General features: G+C 37.3%; 1 protein-coding gene across 5 annotated transcripts; it reads right to left on the bottom strand.

Moving 5' to 3' along the window:
- Positions 1-281: 281 nt before the first annotated feature.
- Positions 282-20,284, bottom strand: LOC120717688. Of its 5 annotated transcripts, none has more exons than XM_040005887.1 (29): positions 20,268-20,284; positions 14,829-14,897; positions 14,470-14,528; positions 14,149-14,298; positions 13,201-13,332; positions 12,950-12,973; positions 11,698-12,696; positions 11,456-11,595; positions 11,093-11,294; positions 10,875-10,991; positions 10,554-10,753; positions 10,381-10,471; positions 9,613-10,290; positions 9,244-9,314; positions 8,989-9,147; positions 8,840-8,881; positions 8,659-8,751; positions 8,445-8,519; positions 8,264-8,352; positions 8,072-8,174; positions 7,864-7,980; positions 7,623-7,774; positions 7,354-7,503; positions 4,334-4,391; positions 4,110-4,238; positions 2,722-2,808; positions 2,412-2,506; positions 2,257-2,299; positions 282-2,052 (listed from the first exon to the last, which is right to left on the bottom strand). In XM_040005887.1, exons 3-29 carry the CDS (start codon positions 14,483-14,485, stop codon positions 1,744-1,746), a joined length of 4,521 nt encoding a protein of 1,506 aa, XP_039861821.1. In that variant the 5' UTR covers positions 14,486-14,528; positions 14,829-14,897; positions 20,268-20,284; the 3' UTR covers positions 282-1,743. The 5 variants fall into 5 exon arrangements, with proteins under 5 accessions (XP_039861821.1, XP_039861822.1, XP_039861820.1 ...); XM_040005888.1 differs by lacking the exon at positions 20,268-20,284 and adding an exon at positions 17,866-18,202 and having other exon boundaries at positions 14,470-14,544; XM_040005886.1 differs by lacking the exon at positions 20,268-20,284 and adding an exon at positions 17,866-18,202.
- Positions 20,285-21,340: the final 1,056 nt, after the last annotated feature.

Here is a 21,340-nt window from a genome sequence, read left to right as displayed (position 1 = left end):
AAAAACACAGGATCAGTAATTAACTTTGACACACAAGCTAAATAGCATTAGCTGATGACTTAGCCTTTTTTGTGTTCAAATTATGGTCACTTCTGGCTCTAACGACTTCAAATTCGGATTCTTCCAAAGCATTAGCATCAACGCATCAACTATTTCAAAAGGTCAGAATGATTCAGATAACACAAGAAATACTAATAACACCGTTACGTGCGAACTGTCATGAGAGTTGGTGTGTGGATGATAGCGTAAGGACCCTGAAAGCATGACGTGGCAAACAGAACTAAATTTTAAAAAGAAAACAGCTTTATTGACTAAATGATGGGAAAAAGAGACCAATACAGATCAAATCATCTAAGAGGAAAACTGACAGACAGAAACTGTAAATACAGTGAGGGGGATGTAGACAGTATATACACACAACACCCACACTCATACTAATTTGTGAGCTTAAATACATGAATATCTCTATGTCAACACAATGTATATGCTAGAAAAGAAATAGGATGAAGTTCACACTGCTTTGGTTGCTGTGTGTTTTGTAACACTGGCATGATGTTTATGGTGAGGTTGGAGTTTAGGCTACAGTGAAACTGCATTACTCCTGTTGTTTTTGAGGTATTAACAAATGGAGCATCAGTGAGAAAAGAAAAAAAAACATTTGTCATAAAAAAATGTTAAGAAATACATCCCCTGTAATTGATAAATGTGTTTGTTTAGCATTTTTTTTAAAATTTATAAATATATTCTTTATGTGTGTAGAACATCAGAAAGTAGAAAAAACTAGAGCTGCTCTGTCGCTCTGCTGATGGGAGGGGATGAAGCCCACCCACCAGTCTCTGTCTCTAGCTTTCTCTCATCTATGTGCCAGTAATCATTAAAGTAAAATGTTTATATATTATTTCTATCTATTTAAATAATGTTTGTTTAATTACACTTTGAATTCCAGTGTTTCAGTGAGTGGATAGTCTATTTTGGTCTTTACAGTCCACAGCAAAAATAATAATGAGAGAGTGCAACATTTTGTTTCATGCATTCACAGTTGTATCATAAGCATGAATTCAATAAATACAAGTCCTAAAGACTCTGGTTAATAGAAAAATGTGAATCCTTGCGACTGGCTATGCTTCGAAGCAGCAGGTAAGACACCTGCCGAAACTGCAATACCAACACTTCATTTAGTTGCAGTCATGTGCCCTGTGTGCTTTGAACAAGGCTTTGGAGCAGTGTTTCAAAACATCTGTGCTCCAGAAGCTTAACACAGTGTTGAAATGTCTGTTTCGTAGGCATGACAAAGACACAGAGGAAAAGACAGAGAGATGAGCCTGGGAACAGGAAGGGAGAAAATACAGGGATAAGGTACAACAAAGGTATTCACGTAGACAGAGCATTAAGGCCAGACACAGACAGGGCGCTCAGGAATCAGAGGTAGGCAAATGGACACTGACTGGTAAATGGACTAGTTCTTCAAGTCTGAGCATTTAAAATGATTTTGCACAATTTACTTCATCCATACACTTGTTAAAAATGCTTTTCCTATGTAAGTGTATTCTATCTTACATGCACATGCTTTCACATTCATATAAAAGCAACTTGGGGTTACTGTCTTGCCCCAGGATATTTGGCATGCAGGACTGCAGCAGATGAGGATTAAACCAAAAAGCTGATTAGTCGGTGACCTGGTTAACCTCCTGAGCCACAGCCACCCAAAAGACAGACTGAAGAGAAACAAACATAAACCAGAAATCAAGTACTTATAAAGTTAGGGCCTGAAAGGTTAAGGTCAGGAATCTCATTTTCTTTCTTGAACATGGCTAAGATTTCTTTAGAAATTGTAAGTTCTGTCTCAGCGCTGTCACTGTCATCGCTTTTTTGATATACAAATGTGACATTTTCTCCTTGGGAATCGTCATGGTGACCACCCTCCTGGATCTGCATGTCATGCAGGGTTTCTTCTTCTTCCAATTTGACCTCAGGAAGGTCAATTTTTCCATCCAAGTCCTTGTTGTAGCAAAAAGCAGCCGCAGCTTTGCAGTCACTTTGAAAAGTGTTTTCCTGCAGAAAAAAAAGACAAAGTGTTGACAGTATTAATACCATTACATGTAAAATACAAAACGATGCTCGTACATCACAGACTTTGCCTTCCTCTTTTTTTAACTTGCAAGTTGAAACTCACACACAAGGACACTCGAGTGTCGATTTTTACACAAAGTGTTTTGCTATGTAATTTTTAGTGTGTCTGTGTGTGTTTTCTCTTACATCTTCTACTTGTCCAGAATCACCAGCTGTTGTCTCTCTTGTACTGATTAAGAAAAAACAAAAATACAAACGTGAGTAATTATCCTTTGCCACACTCAGTCAGCACAATCAGATTAAACTGTGAGTAAACCTACAATGTAAACAATGGAACTTACATTTCCATGCCTTTGTAAGATGTACCCTCCAGAAGTATAGATTCAGCTTGGTATCTGCACATTTTCCCGCTGCTTTGCAACCATCGAATCAAAACCTTAACAACAATAAAGTTAAAGTTACCGCCTTTAAGCTGTATTTCTTGTATAGATGTTCACTTGAAGTTCTGCAGTTTTCATTCTCCATTCAAGAAATTAATTATAGTAAAAACCACATGTCCTAAATTATGCTTGTCTGTTTCTGACACATATCATTCGTTCAGAATATCTACAACATTTTTTCAATCTTTGATCTTTTTTGTTCCCGGCTCACCTCTGGCAAAATGACCTCTCTAAGGTATAGCTGCTCCTCCACTGGCGTTGACAGAATTCTTTCAAGTCTTTGGATCATTTCTTCTGTCTGGAATACCAAAAAGGACAGAAGACATGGGGTAAAAGCATAGGACCCAGGCTGCATGTGTGTGGTGCACTGTCACTGTCAGCTCGAATATGCTCCCACTCCCACAGAGCTAAATGTATTATTGGTCATGTTTCTTGCCTGCCTGATTAATGTTGTCAAGTTTGTGTCATGCCTGCGTCTTGTCATGTTTTCTTGTTTATTGTAAAAGTCCAGTTTTCATGTCTTTGTGTTTTGGTTTACATTTCCTGTGCATCATTATGTTCATCCTAGTCAGCTGTTTCCTCATGTGTCTCCACTCCCCCTGATCACCTTATGTGCATGTTTAAGTCCTTTGTCTCTTACTGTTCTTTGTCAGGTTGTCTGACATAGTTTTCCCTCATTGTTTCACTGTGTTTCATAGCATTCCTAGATACTCTGTGTTCATAGTTTTTCATAGTTGTTTTCACAGGGTGTCATAGTCTTTTAATTTACACAGTGTTCTTAGTCCCCTTAGTTTTCCCAGTTTCGGTGTGTCTTTAAAGTTGTTCTCATGCCATCAGCCACAATAAAGGCTCACTTTATTTTTGGAAACTTAGTTCTGTCTCCACCGTGTCTGCTTTTGGGTCTACCTCATCTACACACCCTGCCGTGACACAATTTACTGCTTAAGAAAATGTCCAACAAAGTTTTTCTTGCCACCATCACCAAGTAAAAGTAAAATTTCCTTGTATAGTGCAATGTATAGAACTAATGAAATTAATGTAAAAAACAATAAACAATTGTCACAAAGTGTCTTAAAGTCATTTAAAATAAATGGTAGTAAAATGAATATAAAACTATATATTTTTGTAGTATTACCATCCCATTACTAAGCCTTAGAATGGCTTATTTCAGTGTTATTATGCAGATGTTGCCACGCAGTTAGAGTTTTGGCTTATTAGTTATGTTAATCCTGTTATGGGATACATTCATCCATCCACTTATTTAACTACATATTCTGTTTACTGTCGCAGCAGGGCTAGAGGCCCCAGCTGAGGGGGGGCAAATGTTGGGTAGACTTTTTGCAGATTAATAGTTGAAGGGCATGATATAAAATCTGTTTTTTTGAATTTATTTCTGTTCAGTGCACTGCAGTTCAGTTTTTATGCATATAGAACCAAATCACAACAACAGTTGCTTCAAGACACTTTATATTTTTTAATGTAAAGATCCTGAAATTTTTAGGTTATGTAAACATACTTGAGTGAAAAACTAAAGATTACTATGGATGCTAAACTCAAGTTGTAAGTGTGAATAAGATCATAAACACTGAATATACATACCTTTATGTCACTGAATAAAGTAAAATGTTCACTGTAATGTTTGCGAAGTTCAGGATCAAATTCTCTGTGACTCCACAGATACATCCGATTGGAGAGAACAAGTCCACTCTGCAGTTTTCTTTCCAAATCCTGTAATATTAGAATATAAAATGTGATTTAAATGTATGGTAGCTGATAACATGACATACAGGTTAGTGAAGAAACGTTAGAATGCATTAAATCACCTTAATTTCTTCATCTGAAAGGATTTCTGTAACTGTAACAGCCTCCAGCATGTCACCTCTGTTTGAGACAAAAGCATTGCCCATGAGCCTTAAATTAACCACAATCTGCAACATTTGTATTTAAATCTTTATACAGGTCAGATCAGGGACGTGCAGAGAGGTTTAAAGGGGCGGGTGCTCAAAGTTAAAAAGGGGCACATTGAACCAGGCTGAATAACAACAACACACATTCATCAAGAATCTAATATGGGAAGGGCAGGGCTGTGTTGATCTGAGACTGTAGACATTAAAAAGTCCACAGGAGAGATGGTAGCTGATTAAACAAGTGTCATGAGATAATAACTAAATGCAAAGATTGGTGACAGCGCTTGGAACCATAAGGCAACAAAAAACTGTGACATAAACTCGGCTCTGCCTGTGAATCACTCTTTTCTTCTCTTCTTCCTTCCATCCCATCATTTCATATATCACTCTCCACTTGCTGTCTATCTGAGAACAAGGCACAACTTGTTATTGCAATAAACTATAATCTAATTATCCACACCTAACAACTCTTGCACTTAATCTAAAATAAAATGATGACAGAAAAATGTTATAGCCCTGCCTTTAGTAGCCTCACACAGCTCCTGCTGTTTCCTCCTCATGTCCTTACCAGCCATGTCTGGACAATGTTATATCATGAGTAATATTTTTTTAAATCCAGCTAAATAAAACACACACATGCACACACACACAGTGACATTTTAGACCTTCTTCAGAATACTGTATATACTATGGGCATCATGGTGCTGATCCAGAATCCTTACATTATTATTTATTACTAGAGCTACAATAATAAAGCAAAGAGGAGGGGGAAGTAATAAATATGAAATAATGTCATTATGATGATTCCATTTGTTTCACTATCCACTCTGTGCAGGGGCAAAGCTTATTACATTTTTAAACTGTAGAGATACAATAATTTTACTGCTGTAAAATCCAACTTTTGTCTTATTTAAAATATAAATCTAATATAATCTGCTTCTTAATGTATGTTCTTTAAAATACAGCGTGTGTTTTTTAATATATTATAATTATAATAATTATTATGTGGACATGCATATTAGATCGTTTTTTAGTGAAATATAATCCCTCCAGAAAGGCAGGAAAAGCCCGGAAACTTACTTTAAAACTAAATATGTTCTAAATACTTTAAAACTAAATATGTTCCCTAAAACGGTGACAGAGCTACAGACCCATGACAGCCTTACACAGGTAGCCAGCAGCTGTGACCAGCACTACTTGTGCAGTTAATAAAAGGACAGGTAATGTTTGTCGCGCTGTTGCACACACAGCACGCTCGTTTGTTTCAGTTCGTCAGTTGCAACAAGACAACTTACCAACGTGTACGTAATAAGCTAATACTCCTGGGTGCTACACACTACAGTGTACGCTGTACACCTACTTACTGGTTTTGTCGCATCAGTCTGTGTCTCTGAGTTAACTTGTGTTTCTCCTACAGCTCCGGACCGCAAAAAATGCGCGTGCTCTTTGTGAGCTCGTTCCCGGCTCGTAACCAGCGCGTTCTGCCGTCAAGGGCGATCATTGGTTAAATGTGATCATGTGACTGATGCAAGCCAGATCCTTTTATTTAGCAAAACTATGATTAATAGTTAAATATTATTGTTGAGGGGCACAGACAGGACTCCGCATGCACACACACATAAAATAAATAAATAAATAAATAAAAAAAATTTAAAAGTTGCCTCAACAAAAGGGCACTTTGGGCACTCATCAGGAAAGGGGCGGGTGCTCAAGCCCCTCTAGCCCCCCCCTCTGCACGTCCCTGGGTCAGATGTTTACCTACACTTATGGTTGTCATGGTAATTTGTGGATTCTAATGATTTTTTTTAACTGTTCTGTTTCCAGGGTAAAATAATCATACAAAATAATCTGAATGATAATATTTTATTGATCCTTAAGGAAATTATGTGGGTTACAGTTGTTTCAACAAATACAAAAATTGGGTGCACTAGTTTGAATTTATTTTGGTATTTTCTTTTAGCCGCACAGAATCAAAATGCTGACTTGATATTTGAGTACTGGAAAAATTAGTAGAGTTCTTAAGCCTAATGACTTTGCTTGGAGCTCTTTACCCAGCTCTTTAGCATAGTCCAAAAGTTTTAAGAAGGCTAAGGTTGAGGATTTGGGGAGGCCATTCCAAAAGCTTAATATTAGACTGTTTTATGTATTCCAAAATGAGTTGTGATGTGTTTTTGGTATAAATGTCCTGCTGGAACACCCAATTGTGTCTAAGTTTCAACCTTCCAGCTAATTTGACGGAAAGTGGAAGAATTTAGAGGTAGTCCCTCTTCTTCATTAGTCAACCTACTTGTACCAATATACCAGGTAACAATATACCAGGGCACCTTACAGCCCCAGAGTATGATGCTATCACCACAATGCTTGACCTTTGGCATAATGTTCTTGGTTTTTGGCTTTTTAGTCCTCCAAACACATATTTTCCTAAATAGCTCAGTGTTACGGCCCTAGCAGGCACTCAGTTTTAAAAGACCTTCGCAAGTTGTGTAAATTTACAATTCTCCTTCTTATATCTTCACTTAGACTTTCTCATTATTCGGAGTATTGGTCAGTCCAATAAGTGCTGTCAAATAAATTACTTTTGGGTGATCAGAAATGAGAAGGTAATAGGCCTTAGCCTTGAAAAGGTAAATAGCATCATAGAACCTTGACAACCACTTGTTTAAACACTTTAGTATATGTCTATATTTGAGCCCTTATGTACAATTTTGACTCTGTGGACCAGAGAAAATCTAAAATAAAAATTGTGCACTACATTTTTTTAAGTCATTCAAGATATTTGTGATGCAATCATTCCACCCTGGAAAAAGAATAGTTTAAAGAAATCATTACCGAACCACAAAATTACACAAAATTAAATGTTAATGCTTATGATGACCATATGTAAACTTACAACAACAGTATGACAGTAACTGATATTCAAATCAAGAGTTTCTTACACATTAGTTGTAAGGTTGCATCCGCAAACAAAACCCTTTGATTCCCAGTCTTTCGAGTCTCCCTCCACACCAGCACACTCAAAATGCAGACATTTTTTGCAGACAGTGCACAGTAGCCACATACATTGATTTCTGTGGTCATGAAAAACACTGTAGAAAATCAAAGTGAATTTTAAATTTCTACCATGTTTTAAAAAAAAAAGAGTAACTTTCATTCTCAAATGTTTGATACATAAATAATGTTTAGTTGTCAGTGTTGTTATGCACACCTGGTTTTCCCAGTCACTCTCTGGAACAAGCATGCCTTTATTTGCATGGCCATGCAATGAATCCCTGAGTCGGTCTGTTCAACTCCAGCTTCTTGTATTTCCATTTCTTTCTGTCGAATCTTCAACATGTCTTCCATAGTCGGTGGGAAATCCTAAATAACAAAACCCTTAATATTATCACACAATATTTCATATACTACCAGTAAAGATTTTGTTATACTCAGATATCTATTTCTCTAACCTCAGCTTTCACATTTTTCAGCATTTGTGTAGCGTGGTGCAGACGAAGAATCCTGCACTCACTAAGGGTCAGAGCATCATCAGTGACCTTGTGATGTAGGACTTCATTTTCTGCAGCCTAGTTTGAAATAAAATTAACAATGATGACCCAACACGTGAGCAACCAATAAATCATGCAAAAGTAGCAGCTCCCAGGACAGCAAACTCACCGAACACACAAAAACACCACAATTAACGGAGTCCTCCTGCTTCCACTGTGGAGGATATTTGACTGTCCAACCTTGAAGCCCACCAGAAAACCTGAAGACGTTTCTAAAAAAGAGAGTGGCAGCAGTTCAGCTCCATCAGTATCGCATTCATTTACCTGCAAACTAAAACTGTAGCACAAAATCTCCTTTTACCTGAGCAGGTCCATGTCATCATCACTGATGCTGCTGGAAGTCATCAGTGAGTCGTATATTCTAATCTGTTTGGCTTTGAAGTCAAACACCTACAAACATATATAATCTTAAATGCTCAGAAAAATATAAAAAGAGTAAATGTTATAGGCTGAAATCTCTTTCCTAAAATGTTTTGGCTCACCCAAAGGATGAAATGGTTGCCTGTCTCTGGTGAAGAATGACCCACAATTCTGGGAAGGAATATCTTTTCTGAGTCCTGTAGCACAAACGTAACAGTTGTAGGTGCACACGGGTCATGTAGCATGTAAAAAGCAATATTGTTTTTGTAAATTTATGTTTGGGATTTTTTATTTATTTATTGTTTTTATGTTTTTAATTATGCAAAAAGGACCTACTGGAATGCATTTGGCAACTTCATCACTGACTGCTCCAGATTTGGTCCATTCCCGGTGCCACAAAGTGAAATCAAAGGTGCCTAAAGCACCACACTGTCAAATAGAACATCTCATTAAGCATTTCATAAATACTCATTGACCAATGAAAATATCATAAAGGAAACAAATGAAAATGAGTCACCTTGTTTTCTTGAGCGAGCTGCCCCACCCGATAGTTAACAGCCTGGAATGTTTACGAAAACAAGATTTGTGTCTGGCAGATGATTTCTTAACAAACAAAGCTCTTAATTGTGGTAAAAAACAAAAACAATTTTATTTTTAAGCACTTACATCATCTGTCAACCACGGCGATGACAATGATGACTGAAGCAACAAGTCTAGTGGGCAAACGCTGCTAATGTCTTTTATTGAGACTGGAAATCTTCGTGAAACATAAGCCAGGGCTTGAGTTTCATCACGGGATCCAGAGAGTAGCTGATTGAGTTTCTCCTTTATGCGCACAGAAAGATAGCATACTGACTCTTAAGAACTTTAATAATGTTCCGTATGTCAACATCAAAGTGCAATACGAGGATTTTTTTTTACCTTCTCATCATCACTTGTGGCATATAATTGTGATATGGATGAGGATTTCAACACACTGTGTTCCTCCCATTCTAAAAAACAAAACAAAACTGAGCAATGATCTATCGTCTAAACAACGCATTTCATGTTTTTCAAGCACTCAAACTGTTTGCTTACTACAAGGCTCGATCTCAAAAATTCATACAATTTTTTTAGCCAAACACACTAACACAAAAAACCAATACCATTGACTAAGGGAGCCGGGGAATAACACAATAGCCTTCTCACTAGTAGATGACATCCTCTACCTTCCCAGCCAAAGACACCTGTGCTTACAAAACTGTGATATTTTTATGAGTTATTATTATATCATATATCAGTCAAACCTACCAGCAGTATGAAATCCCAACATCCCATGCAGTCCAACAGACAATTGTGTGTTGCCCAAAGCCTCCATATCAGCCTTAAATGTCCTGTTAATTTTTTCATTGTGTAGTTCAATCAACACTCTCACAGTCTGTTTGAAGTGGGATTCATTCATTTGGCACAAAGATTGCCAAATGGATTCAAGCTCTTGATTGAACCGTTTTGCTACTGCAGAGTTGACCTCTCGTCGAAGTGTTGGGCAGATGACGAGACTTCGTAAATTATCTTCTGGATGTCTTGGATTTATTTGGTGGAATTGATCATACAGTGAATACCTGTCAGATGTCCTTGTGATTGGATGTACTGCTGGTGTTCCATTTATATTTTGCTGTAACTTCACTGGTAATGGAAATCTGAGGTTCTTCACCCATTGCATTTCAACCTTTAGTTCATTTTTGGTTGCTAGTTTTAGATTATCTGTGGTTGGTGCACAAAGTCTTCCATTGTGTGGCTTAAAAAACATCTGATTAGTTCGGTCATTAGTGTGGCTGGCAACCTCACCAGCCATGTCAGAAATGTAACAGGTTGGAACGTGCTTAAAACTTAGCAAGCCATCTGCATGGTCCCTTGCTGACTCCATCCAGAAAAGAAAATTGATATAATAAACAACACCATGGACACAGGAGAAATGAAGTACACCACCTAAAAAATATATAAATTACAAAAAATTATATGTCAAAAGTACTTTTTTTTAAATTTGAGGATGTTCAAGGAGAAAAAAAAACTCATCACCTGTTTTTTGAAGTTTCTTGGAAAGTTTTGGGTGTAGTTCCTTGAATCCATTAATCATACCCAGTGCATTCTGGGATTCTTTTTTCTGGTTCTATAAAAAGAAAGATCCACAGTAACAATGACAAAAGTAAATGTTAAAAAAAACCAACAAATAGAAATTTGATTAGTTTTACCTTCTCTGAGTCAGTGGTTTGAAGCATTATGTCTTCAATTATTTGTTCTGGTGAATGTTTGTTCTGATCATTTTTTTCTTTCAGTGCCTTTTTAATCTCAGTTTTTGTAAGGATATCCCTCAATCTAGTGTGCTTTCCCATCCATGGTGCCATAGTAGACTGGTGAACAGATTTGCAGTATGGGTTTGCAACAGATGTTCCTATTTGGAAGACACAGTCTTTTGATTTGTACAAATATTCATAATAGAGACAGTGTTGTGCTTTATAATTCTAGACGGTCCTAAAACTATTGTTGTGTAAAGTTCTCACACTATAACAAACCTGCTATAAGGCCTTCTGCTATGAGTGATTTGTCCAGATCTGTCCATGCCTTGACGATATCCACTTCAAGATCCTTGTCAGATATGGTATCTGGATCTGGCCTTTCAAATGATCCAACTTCAAATGAAATTAAACACAGTTAACAATGCAGTTTTATCTAATTCTTCACCGAAATTTAGTAGTTTACACATTTCCAAGAGAAAAGACATTGTCCTTACGAGGTACATCAAAGCCTAGTTTCCAGTTGCCATCTGCCACAACCACAGCTGGGTGGTGTCCACACTGGTAGCAAAAGAAGTTGAAGTCAAAGTCTGATAATGACAAAAAGTGGTGGAATGCCTTCTTCACCATTTGGTGGTGGTAGCGATTGTCATTAAGTACTGACAGAGTGTCCAGCATACGTCCACTGGTTGTCTTGTTCTGCAATTAAACAACATATAGAATTGGCTTTCAATGTCCAAACATGTTGAGATTAATTTTCTCAAAATATGGATATGTTTTGTTATTGTTGTTATTTGTAATAAACTTCCTTAATGCACTTTCCAAATAGTGGTTCCACAATTCATTGTTAGTTGGCTTACCTCCAAACCTGACAGCAGGAGTTCACATAGAGGTAGTGTTAATAAGATGTGGTTGTTAAAATTGTGGAAACCAGAGGAATACTCCTGAAATCTCACAGTGTTAGCACACCGTGGGCACTCTTTCATAGCAACGGAGACACCTGATAATTAAAGAAAAGTACTTTGTAATAGGTTGAAGATAGTTGTATGCCAAAGGCATACACATAACACTGTTTGCATGTTTTGTTGTTGCTGTGACTTACCTTTGTGGAAATTGCTAAGACCATATATCACAGCTTGGTTGGTGATAACTTTTGGGGCGTTAAGCTGAGGAGGGGTCGGCCCTGGACAGTAGGGACAGGTGATTTCCCAAGGAACAAAAGATGGCGGTGGTTTTTCCTCTTGAGTGCCTAACTTCAGGTCCTTCGGACGTGGAATACGCTTTTTGGTGTAAATATATTCTGTCATTCTACATATTTTTGCTGTGGATATATTTTTTGATGTCTCACTAATAATGCTGTTCTCTGATGTCTCCTGGAAAATCCACCACATTCCCATCATTACGTGGATGCATTGCTGAGATCGTTCTGTTCCCTGACACTGGCAATTCCATTTTCTAGTTACTGAATCAAATGTCACCCTTGTCCTCTGGAACTGACACCAGTGGTCAGTTTCATTTGTAAAAACTGAGAAAAAATACCACTGTTGTGAGGGCCCCTGATCTTCATAACACACAGGAAATATGCTATCAACACCACATTGTTTGGCAGCACTGTCGAGCGCCTCACATTTTGCGCCCCACTCAGATGACATTAGCCCTCTGCTCAACATGTCCTGAAGTGATTTTGATGTAAGGACTGCTGGCTTAACATATGGCTTGGCATTTTTTGTTCTTTCTAAATGAACACATTCTTTTCCCGGATTTCCTGAAAATCGAGCCATCTGCATGAACCTGCGACACTTCTCAACCTCACAGTCTATTTGTGGTGGATTAGCAGACTTCATGACGTGAATTGGAAAAGCTGGACTGTGTTGTGTTTCTGTGTGTTCTGGTGTGACATAAATGCCATTTATAACATCAATACATGTCATCGGTGCAGAGTCCAGGTGATGTACTTCTCTGATGGGTCTTTTTATGTGTGGCTGTTTACTCATCATAGCTGTGCAGGGGGTGCATAAAAATTGTTCGGGCTTTGAATCCGAGTCCTCTGGGGAATCATCGCTAATGTTTTCAGCCTTTCTTTTTAAAGAGCTTGGGGTTTCTATGCAAAAAACAAAACAAAAAAAAACAGCTGTTAATCACATCATTCTAAAATCTAATAAAGATGCTTTTGTTTCATTCTGAAAATAAATTATTGCCATGAACTGATGTTGCTTTTTTCAAGGTATAGGCACAAGAGTGGGTTCAAAGATGGGGAACAACTATGACAGTGAGGTAATTGCATCACTGTTATCTATCTATCTGTATATCAAAGTATAACAGTATAATCATAAAATAAAATAGTGTTAAATTACCTTGTTTTTTGCTTGATTTGATACCTGCAGAATAAAGAAATTGAAAAAATAAGGCACAAAGTATGTTATATATTGGTATAATAATATGGATGTCTTTTCGTTTAAATTTAACTTTAAAGACCTCTATAAAAAAGAACATGCTTTAATGATGTCGTGCATCTTCACTAAAAGACAGCTATTCTCCCCCTTCTTGGTAGTTATATGCTGAGAAGATCTGTGGATATTTGCAGATGCCATAGCAGAACTCTTACCATGTCTGTCTTTTAAATGTTTCGAGAAGATAGAAGATCGTGTTAAAATTGCAAAGTTACACAACGGACAATGATAATGGCTTCTCTTTGCTCCTTTGACATCCTTGCAATAGCAGGCCACCACAAATTTCTCTGAAAAACAAGCGAGTAAATGCTTTTCAGTACATGAAATGGTTAATACAAAGTCACCTAGTCAGTGACACCTTGGGGAGAAAGGCATACTGGCAATCCAGGGACCAAAAAAGCCAGTTGAAAAGAAAAAGTTTTCATACTGGATATTTGCACTGATATGGACTAGGCAATATGTTAGGAATGAAAGGCTGGCACAACATTTTAATGTTGTGCCAGCACTGAAAATAATCAACTAAGGGCTCTACTCTGATACATATTTCTTTAATTATTTTGAGCAACGCACATAAACTAATACACATATTTTATCACACACAGCATGACAAACATCCAAATTGGCCAAAAGATTTTTTTTCTGGAGACACACATACACACACTAGACTAGACTTCGAAAAGGGACATGCAAATAATAAGAGCAGAATGAGATTATGTGGGTTTATCCACGTGGGGCAGACCGACAAATAATTAAACTAAACTAAACACACATCATTGGACTCTGTAACTTTTTATACACCACAATTCATATTTACACAGCTGTGCACCTATAATACCTGGCATATGATTTAGAAATAGCACTGTTAATACTCGTGTCCCTTTTTTCTTAAGAGAAGACTAAAAAGGAACACAAGCAGATTACTAACAGCAAACAAATTAAGCCAAATAAACAAATATGCCTCGAGAAAATCAGGGGAATTATAAACTGATTTAAATAATGACAAACTAATAACCAAGACAAACATTTAAATACTTAATTGAAGAATAGTGTAGTGTGTAGTAATCCCCAAGTCCACTTTGTTTACACATACATCTAGTCCTTACCTTGTTTTTTTTCCAAAAAATAAATTCCATCTTTGAGATGCTTTTTGTGAAGGTGATCCTTATTTGCACGTTCTTTCTTTTGACAAAACACACATTTATCACCAGCAAGGGCCATCAGTGATGCAACATCACTGAATACCTGATGTGCACCTGTGAAGAACAGAAACGACAAAATTAATATAGAAAGTAAACACTCTGAAACATTTTAGGTTTTCAAATACCTGAATTTTTTTTTTCAGGTTTGATGCAAATGACTCAATATTGCACTTTAAAAATGTGAATTTGTGTTCTGTGTGAATTATTATGTGTTGAGCTTCTCACCTTCCTTTTTGTCCATGTTTTAAGAAGATGCAAACACACCCAGGAATCAAGAGAAGAGCCTGGAGACACAATAAACTAATTTAGAGAACAATGTTAGACAATTGGACTTAAGAATAAAAAGCTTGGTGTAGATGTAGATCAGCAGGCAATGCACCACTTATTCTATGTATACTCAGTGTTTGTGTATTTGGTTACATTCAAATTTCAGTATAAAATTCTGAACTGGTTAAAGCAATTGTAATTGTCACTTTAGAAAGAAAAGGTAAGTATACTAAGGTGCATGTTTTAGGACATCTTCAAAATTAACCTTTAATGTTTTCTAATGTTTTTCTAACTGGGTCAGTATTTAAGGCACTTACCGTTGTTCTGAAGAGATCTCATAAAACACAAGCACTCTTCTAAGCATCAGGATGAAAAGAAATTGTCCACTAAAAGATAAGAAAGTTTAAATTACTGCAGCTGTTTCCCTTTTTTAAATAAATAAATAAAAGATGTCAGTCTCTTTAAGAACCACTCAGCTGGGACAGGTACAGTCAGCTGTTTTGCTATACAATACCTGTCCAAACCTGCCAACAGTTTAAGCACTGTTCAAGCAACCACTGGGTGTGTCTATAAGGAGTGGCAACCTCTTTCATAGCAATACACACACATTGATTGTGAACCAGGAAGAGGTTTATTAAACAAAGAACAAAATTCTTCCTCTCTGACTGTGGATTGTAGATGAAGCTTCTCTTTCGCTTTATTTCTGTGCCTGTATTTTTTTATGTATTTATTTATTGTCCATGGACCAGCAGATGGAGCAGAAGCGAGACGATCCGAGTAGGTACTAAAGGAAAAGGACTCAACGCTCTGTTTGTGATCTATTGTACTGCTATGTCAACACATTGTGACTTTGTGTTTTGTATGTATGGCATATGTGACATTGAGACAAGGGTGTCACATTACCTTTACATTACCTTTACATTACCTGTCAGATTTTCAATGTGGTTTCATAACATGTGTTTTAAAAACTGACTTAAGATATGCTAATTATTTAAATATTTATATATTATTTAATTATTTCTTTGCACATTTGTAAAACTAAAGAAGATCTTATTTCTTGGAAATTGTGTTTATAATTTGCTCTCCTTCCACTAAATGGGAATGTAACATTTGCCTCTCAATAGTACTCCATAAAGCTCCGTAGCGTTTTTGGGTTTTTCTGTGTTTTAACCCTCTCCAGGCAGACGTTGCAGATTTGCAACAGTTAAAAACTAACAACCTGATTACTCCACATACATATTTTATGAGTTTCTTTTACTCAGAAGTACCACTGCAGGACTTGGTTGTGCATTAGCAACAAAAAACTTAATTTGGGCCTGAGAGGGTTAACTTCAAAATATATGGTCGTGAAATTTATCAAGCACCAAAACTACAACTTGTCAAAATGTCCTACAGTTCCTACCGTTCAGTTCTCTGAAGTCTTATTTTCCTAATATCATGGAGCAAGGTTAATTCTAAAATTGAGTGCCCCTGGGTGCTTACTTTTGCTAAAATTCCCTGTTAGTGTTGGCATAAAAGAGCAGATATTAAAATAACAACTGTAATAATTGTTGGAATTCTGTAGTTTGGTTTATTGATACATATTGTCACATCATCATTACGAAACAAAACTGGAAAGACATTAAGACATTATTCTTGTCCAACTGAATTTAATATATCATTTCGTGTCATAGCTAGTGTTCCTCTTTTCATTCGTTTATTTACTTTCAGAATATTAAACAGGAAAGATAAAAGGAATACGTGTGAATAACTTACACTAAAACAAGGTGATGCGATATATCTGTGAAGGTTCCCAATCATCCAGGTCATCGTAGTCTAAGAAGCTTAGAAAGAAAAGCGTCTGGACTTCTTTAAGTTGCTTGAAGACGTTTCACCTCTCATCCGAGAAGCTTCTTCAGTTCTAGGGTCAAATGGTGGAGAGTCCCAGATTAGTTTTGAGATCCCTTTCCAGACGCCTTAACGCCCACTCACATCCTGGGCCATCTGACCTCAGGAAATAACATGATAGGGTGGGACTAGGTTCCACAATGAGCTCACCCAAAACCTTGGCTGATTGTGATCCACACCCGCTTTCACACCTTGGCTCATGTGATTAATTAGAGGATCATTTAGGGGATCATTGTCCCTCTCGGTGGGTTACTCCCACAGGGCTTATAACTGGGACTCCCCACCATTTGACCTTAGAACTGAAGAAGCTTCTCGGATGAGAGGTGAAACATCTTCAAGCAACTTAAAGAAGTCCAGACTTTTCTTTCCAAGCTACTTGGACAAGGTGGATGCGATCAATTCCTAAAGGTTATGTCATATGACACACAAGCACTGATGCACACTGAGAAGCACTGAGAAAGCTTTCAATTCATGCTGTGAACATGAACTCAAGACCCCTGACCTCTGAATTGTCATTCACTGCCCTGACAACAACTAGACATAACACAGAAGAGGAAGCACTTTCTGCACTCACTCGAAAGAGCACCATCAGCAGTATTAGTTTGTTTTCTAACAACAAAATCTCAACTCAAGAGGAAAAACTTCAAGGCCAATATCAAAACAAGGCTTACTTGTTTTTACATTGAAAGTAGATTTGTGTGTGTTAGAAGAAGCTTTGTTGGAATTTCTTTGATGTGTTGGTCACAATCCTAAATAACAGTGCTTTGATGTCACTTGTTTCAAGTATGTCTGTTTTACACTATAATTTACGCCGATAAACATAAACAGCTTCTGAGTGTATGTCGGGAAACGGGGAGAATCCCAGAGATGGTGGAGTCTGTTGTTTGTCTTTGAAGATGGGGAAGAGGCAAAATGCTTACTCTGCAATTAGAACAACACATATTTTTAGCCTATCATTTAGAGCAATGCCTTTATTTCTCTTATGTCCAGCATGAAGAAAGACAGTGAAGGTGGCACTGAGAGCGGTCTCTGAAAATGAACAGTCCAGGTACCTTTTAAATACAGTCAACAGAATAATTCCGCAGTTGTTGTTTGATTTTTTGTTCTTCGATCTCCTCCTTCAAAATCCCATATTACCTTCTTTCTATATGTTGACAATATGCATGACACTTTTGAGAACCATACTTTCCAAGCTATAATACTTTTCAACCAATTAAGTTGACCTTGAACACCTTTGTGAGTAGGGCAGCTTTTAATGAACTGCTAACACGACCCTGCTCTGAAACGCTACAGTTTTATCAGAATTCATTGAAAATTTTTATAGTTATTGTATTTACACACAATGCAAACTCTATCAAAAACATAACCTTCTTGGTGAAGGTAATAAAGCTGAAAGCCACTGAGTGTGAGAACAGGGAGAAATAAAGCAGGTCTAAGTCACTTCTGAGGCTGTTTTGAACCACTTACTGTTGTTCTGAAGAGATCTCTTAAAACGTCCAAGACTCTTCAGAAAAAGAAATGTCCACTGAAAAGGTTTGAATCCATTCCCGGAGTTGTCATCCCTCTTTGCATTAAATATGTCAGTCTGTTTGCGTAGGACTCAGCAGGATGCCGGTATACTATCTGCTGTGCAGGTTCATTGAGTAAGTTTCCCTTTAGTTCGAACCATTCTGATCAGACTTTGTAAATGACTGCTTCCGGAAATGTTGTGTATCCTTCTGATTGGGTGTGGAAGATATGAAAACATCCCTACGATAGTGTCATACTCTCCATACCTGTCTACCACCAGGCATGTCTTTATTTTTATGTTTCTTGCTTTCATTTTGTCCACGTTAGATACTGTCAACCGTTCTGCACCATATCTCTGATGTTTGGTCTAACCGGTTGAGCCAGTTGATGCAGGTTTTATCCGAGCTGGAATCAGTCCAAACAAACAGCTGAATATGTGATTCTACTGGCACGTACAACAAATCGAATCACTTGAACATAACGAGCAAAAGAATAAAACCTGAGAAATCATCATTGCTGTCTTTCTCAAATTGTAACTTTCTAGCAAGAGACAAGAGATGATTTAATTATCATTATTTCAGAACAAGTATGACTGCAGGACCTAAACATGTTTAAATTGTGACTCCAGAACCATTTGTGTGAACCAGGACGATGTTTTAACAAAGAACAGAGTTCAGAGTTCTTCCTCTTTAACTGAAGGATTAGATATATAACAGGTGACTGCTTTTTGCTTTAACTGTGTTTTTTTCTTTTATATGTAAACCAACAAACACAACCATTTTTAACTCAGTTTATTATGTTTATGTCTCCTAAATGTCCTTGTGGTTATGCCAGATAGGTGAGAATTCCAAGGAATTTTCTATATATATATGTATGTGCCCTTATCTTAAACACATCACTTGCAGCCCAGTGGATGTTAAAAACCCAAGTTCCTGATAACCTCTGCTGTTGTTTTAAAAAGTGCAAGGCATGGTATTCGATTCAAAATTCAAGAAGATAAAAAAGAACAAAAACATAGGCAGGGATTCCTTATAAATAATCACCCAGTAGGAAAAAAAATATCTAGGTATATAACATAAGTTAATTAGTAAAACAAAAATTAACAATAGAGTATAACGTGTGATTGTAACAGTAGCAGAGTGCAAACAAAGTGTTGTAGTTTTAAGAGTCCATTTTGGCAGAAGCTGCTTATCAGCTTTTTTGGTGTGTCAGTGGAAAATCCTGAAACGCCTTCCTGAGTGGAGTCATCAGTAATAATACCGGCGCTACCACCTAGACCACTGTTGTCTTCAACAGGACGCATTTATGGGTCAATGATGACTGTTTTCTGCAGTCCTTTCGACATCTGTTTGCCTTGTGTTGCTGTTTACTTCAGCTGTCATACCATACCAAAGCTGTGATGCAAGTGAGAACACGGTCTGCAGTATATCGGTAAAAGCTGAGGATGTGTTGTAACAGTCCGATTCTCCCCAGGGTAAATAAAAGTAGAGGTGTTGTGCTTTGCAGATGTCAGCAGAGGTGTGATTAGACCAGGGGAGGGCCTCTGTGATGTTGAAGCTCTCACCAGAGTTATGAAGCTGAGGGTTTGCTGCCCGTGGTCGCTCAGGTCGCTGCTTCTTTCTGAAATACGCCACAATCTCCTTTATTTTCTGGGTGTTGAGGATAAGATAATTCAGAGCTGCCAGGTTTAGCAGTGATCCCAGTATGGCATCTCATTATTATAGATGATCAAACCACTGACTGTTGTGTCATCTGCAAATTTGGTAATGGTGTTTTCTGCATGGAGAGCTTGGTAGTCATGGGTAGAAATCATACAGGGAAAGGCTCAATGCATACTCCCAAGGTAGGCCAGTTTAACCTGAAATTCAGTGGACTCTTGGTCAGGAAGTTATGAATGGAAGATGCTATATTATGTAAAAATTTCAGTGTTTGTTATCCTTGAAGACTTCAGGTCACAGAGTGTTTGTCTCATTATAAGAGACAAAGGAAAATGTATACATTTCTGTTCTTCTGTTAAAACATTGATAAAAAACGAAAATGTAACTTTAAGACAGTGAAATTAAAACAATGCGCAAACATAAAGTACTAAAAAAGGAAGTTTAAAGATCTTGTTTTTATGAAATATAAACAAGACAATGTTTAGTGTCAGTGAATGTCTCTTTTCCTGTTTCATTCCTGTCAAGAGTTCACAATTGAAGTCTACTTCAAATTTGAACTTGAAGTAGACTGGATGAATGTTTACTGATGGATGAATATTTACTGATGAGACGGATAACAAAGGTCATAGGTGTGTACTTCTTCCCACTTCTTTTCAAAACTTAAACAAAAGCAATAGGTGAAGCGTTGCTGGTCTTAAACACTGTTGTTCTGAAGAGATCTTGCAAAACTGGAACTGATTTTCTGAGTTGCATTCCTGTTTTTCAGTTAAGCCTGTTTGAGCACCACTCAGCATCAGTTTGGTTTCTGGTCAGACAACTTAAGCAGTGACGGTTTATAGATAAAGGCGCCTAATTTGTTAGTCAAACATCATTTTGGTGCATATGTCATACTTCCTGTTCCTGTATCTCGGAGCCAGCTGGGATGTGACATAGATGTAAAGTGTTACCTAAGGTTTGCCCAGCTTAGTCGCCTTTATCGAATTCATAGTATGATCACTTTTGACCTACATACAAGAATTGCCTCCGAATTCATGCTATTTAATATAAGATAAGATACGATAAGTCTTTATTGTCATTGCACAGTTATACATAGTACAATAGTACAATGGAATTGGAAAACTGTCCCACGTCGGCACTGCGTACAACACAACACAGTAAACTAATTTCAATTATGAAAAGAAGAAGAGTGTATTTATTGCACCTTGTTATTAATATTATTATTGTTACTAGGAAGCAGTCTCGACGTTATAATTTCCATTATAGCTTTAGGAAACAGACTGTTCTATTCTATTAAAGTTCAAGACTTCACAGCTTTAAATGTTCATTTGAAATATGACCTATTGCAAGTTCCTGTTTTATAGTTTAGTGAGATGCTCGTTTCTGCTCTTTCAGCATACCTCATACACCTGTTAAGTTCACGTTGTTTGGTGCAACTGGAAAGGTTGATAAGGAAGTATGTCTATGTATGGTATGGCTGAAAACACACACACATGCATCCACACACACACACTGAATACTTATCTGTATTCAGTGTGTGTTGCTCAGATATGCCTGCTTAAGACTGTCATGTGTATTTGTAATTGCATATTCATGTATGACCGCTTGTTGACAATAACAGGGAGTCAGTTGAAGTTGGCTAAGGACAGGTGAAGAAAGGAAGGTGAACTTGGCCTTGATTGACTTCCCACGCGGCCCACGAGACAAAGAGCTCTGACTTGTGTCTTGTTTTTGCCGTGCAGTTGGTGGTCTTGTGTTCCAGTGGGGTTTTGTACTTT

This window comes from Simochromis diagramma, unplaced genomic scaffold (assembly GCF_900408965.1).
Source record: "Simochromis diagramma unplaced genomic scaffold, fSimDia1.1 OVJJ01000507.1, whole genome shotgun sequence".
Taxonomy (NCBI): domain Eukaryota; kingdom Metazoa; phylum Chordata; class Actinopteri; order Cichliformes; family Cichlidae; genus Simochromis; species Simochromis diagramma.
The sequence above is the reverse complement of the archived record's forward strand: the minus strand, read 5'-3'. Positions and strand labels throughout refer to the sequence as shown.

Excerpts from the sequence above, each read along its gene's own strand:
- LOC120717688 (XM_040005887.1), bottom strand. Across the intron at positions 9,315-9,612 it reads GTTGGGATTTCATACTGCTG|AATGGGAGGAACACAGTGTG; the intron begins GTAGGTTTGACT and ends TTTGTTTTTTAG. Across the intron at positions 2,053-2,256 it reads ATTCTGGACAAGTAGAAGAT|GAAAACACTTTTCAAAGTGA; the intron begins GTAAGAGAAAAC and ends TTTTTTCTGCAG.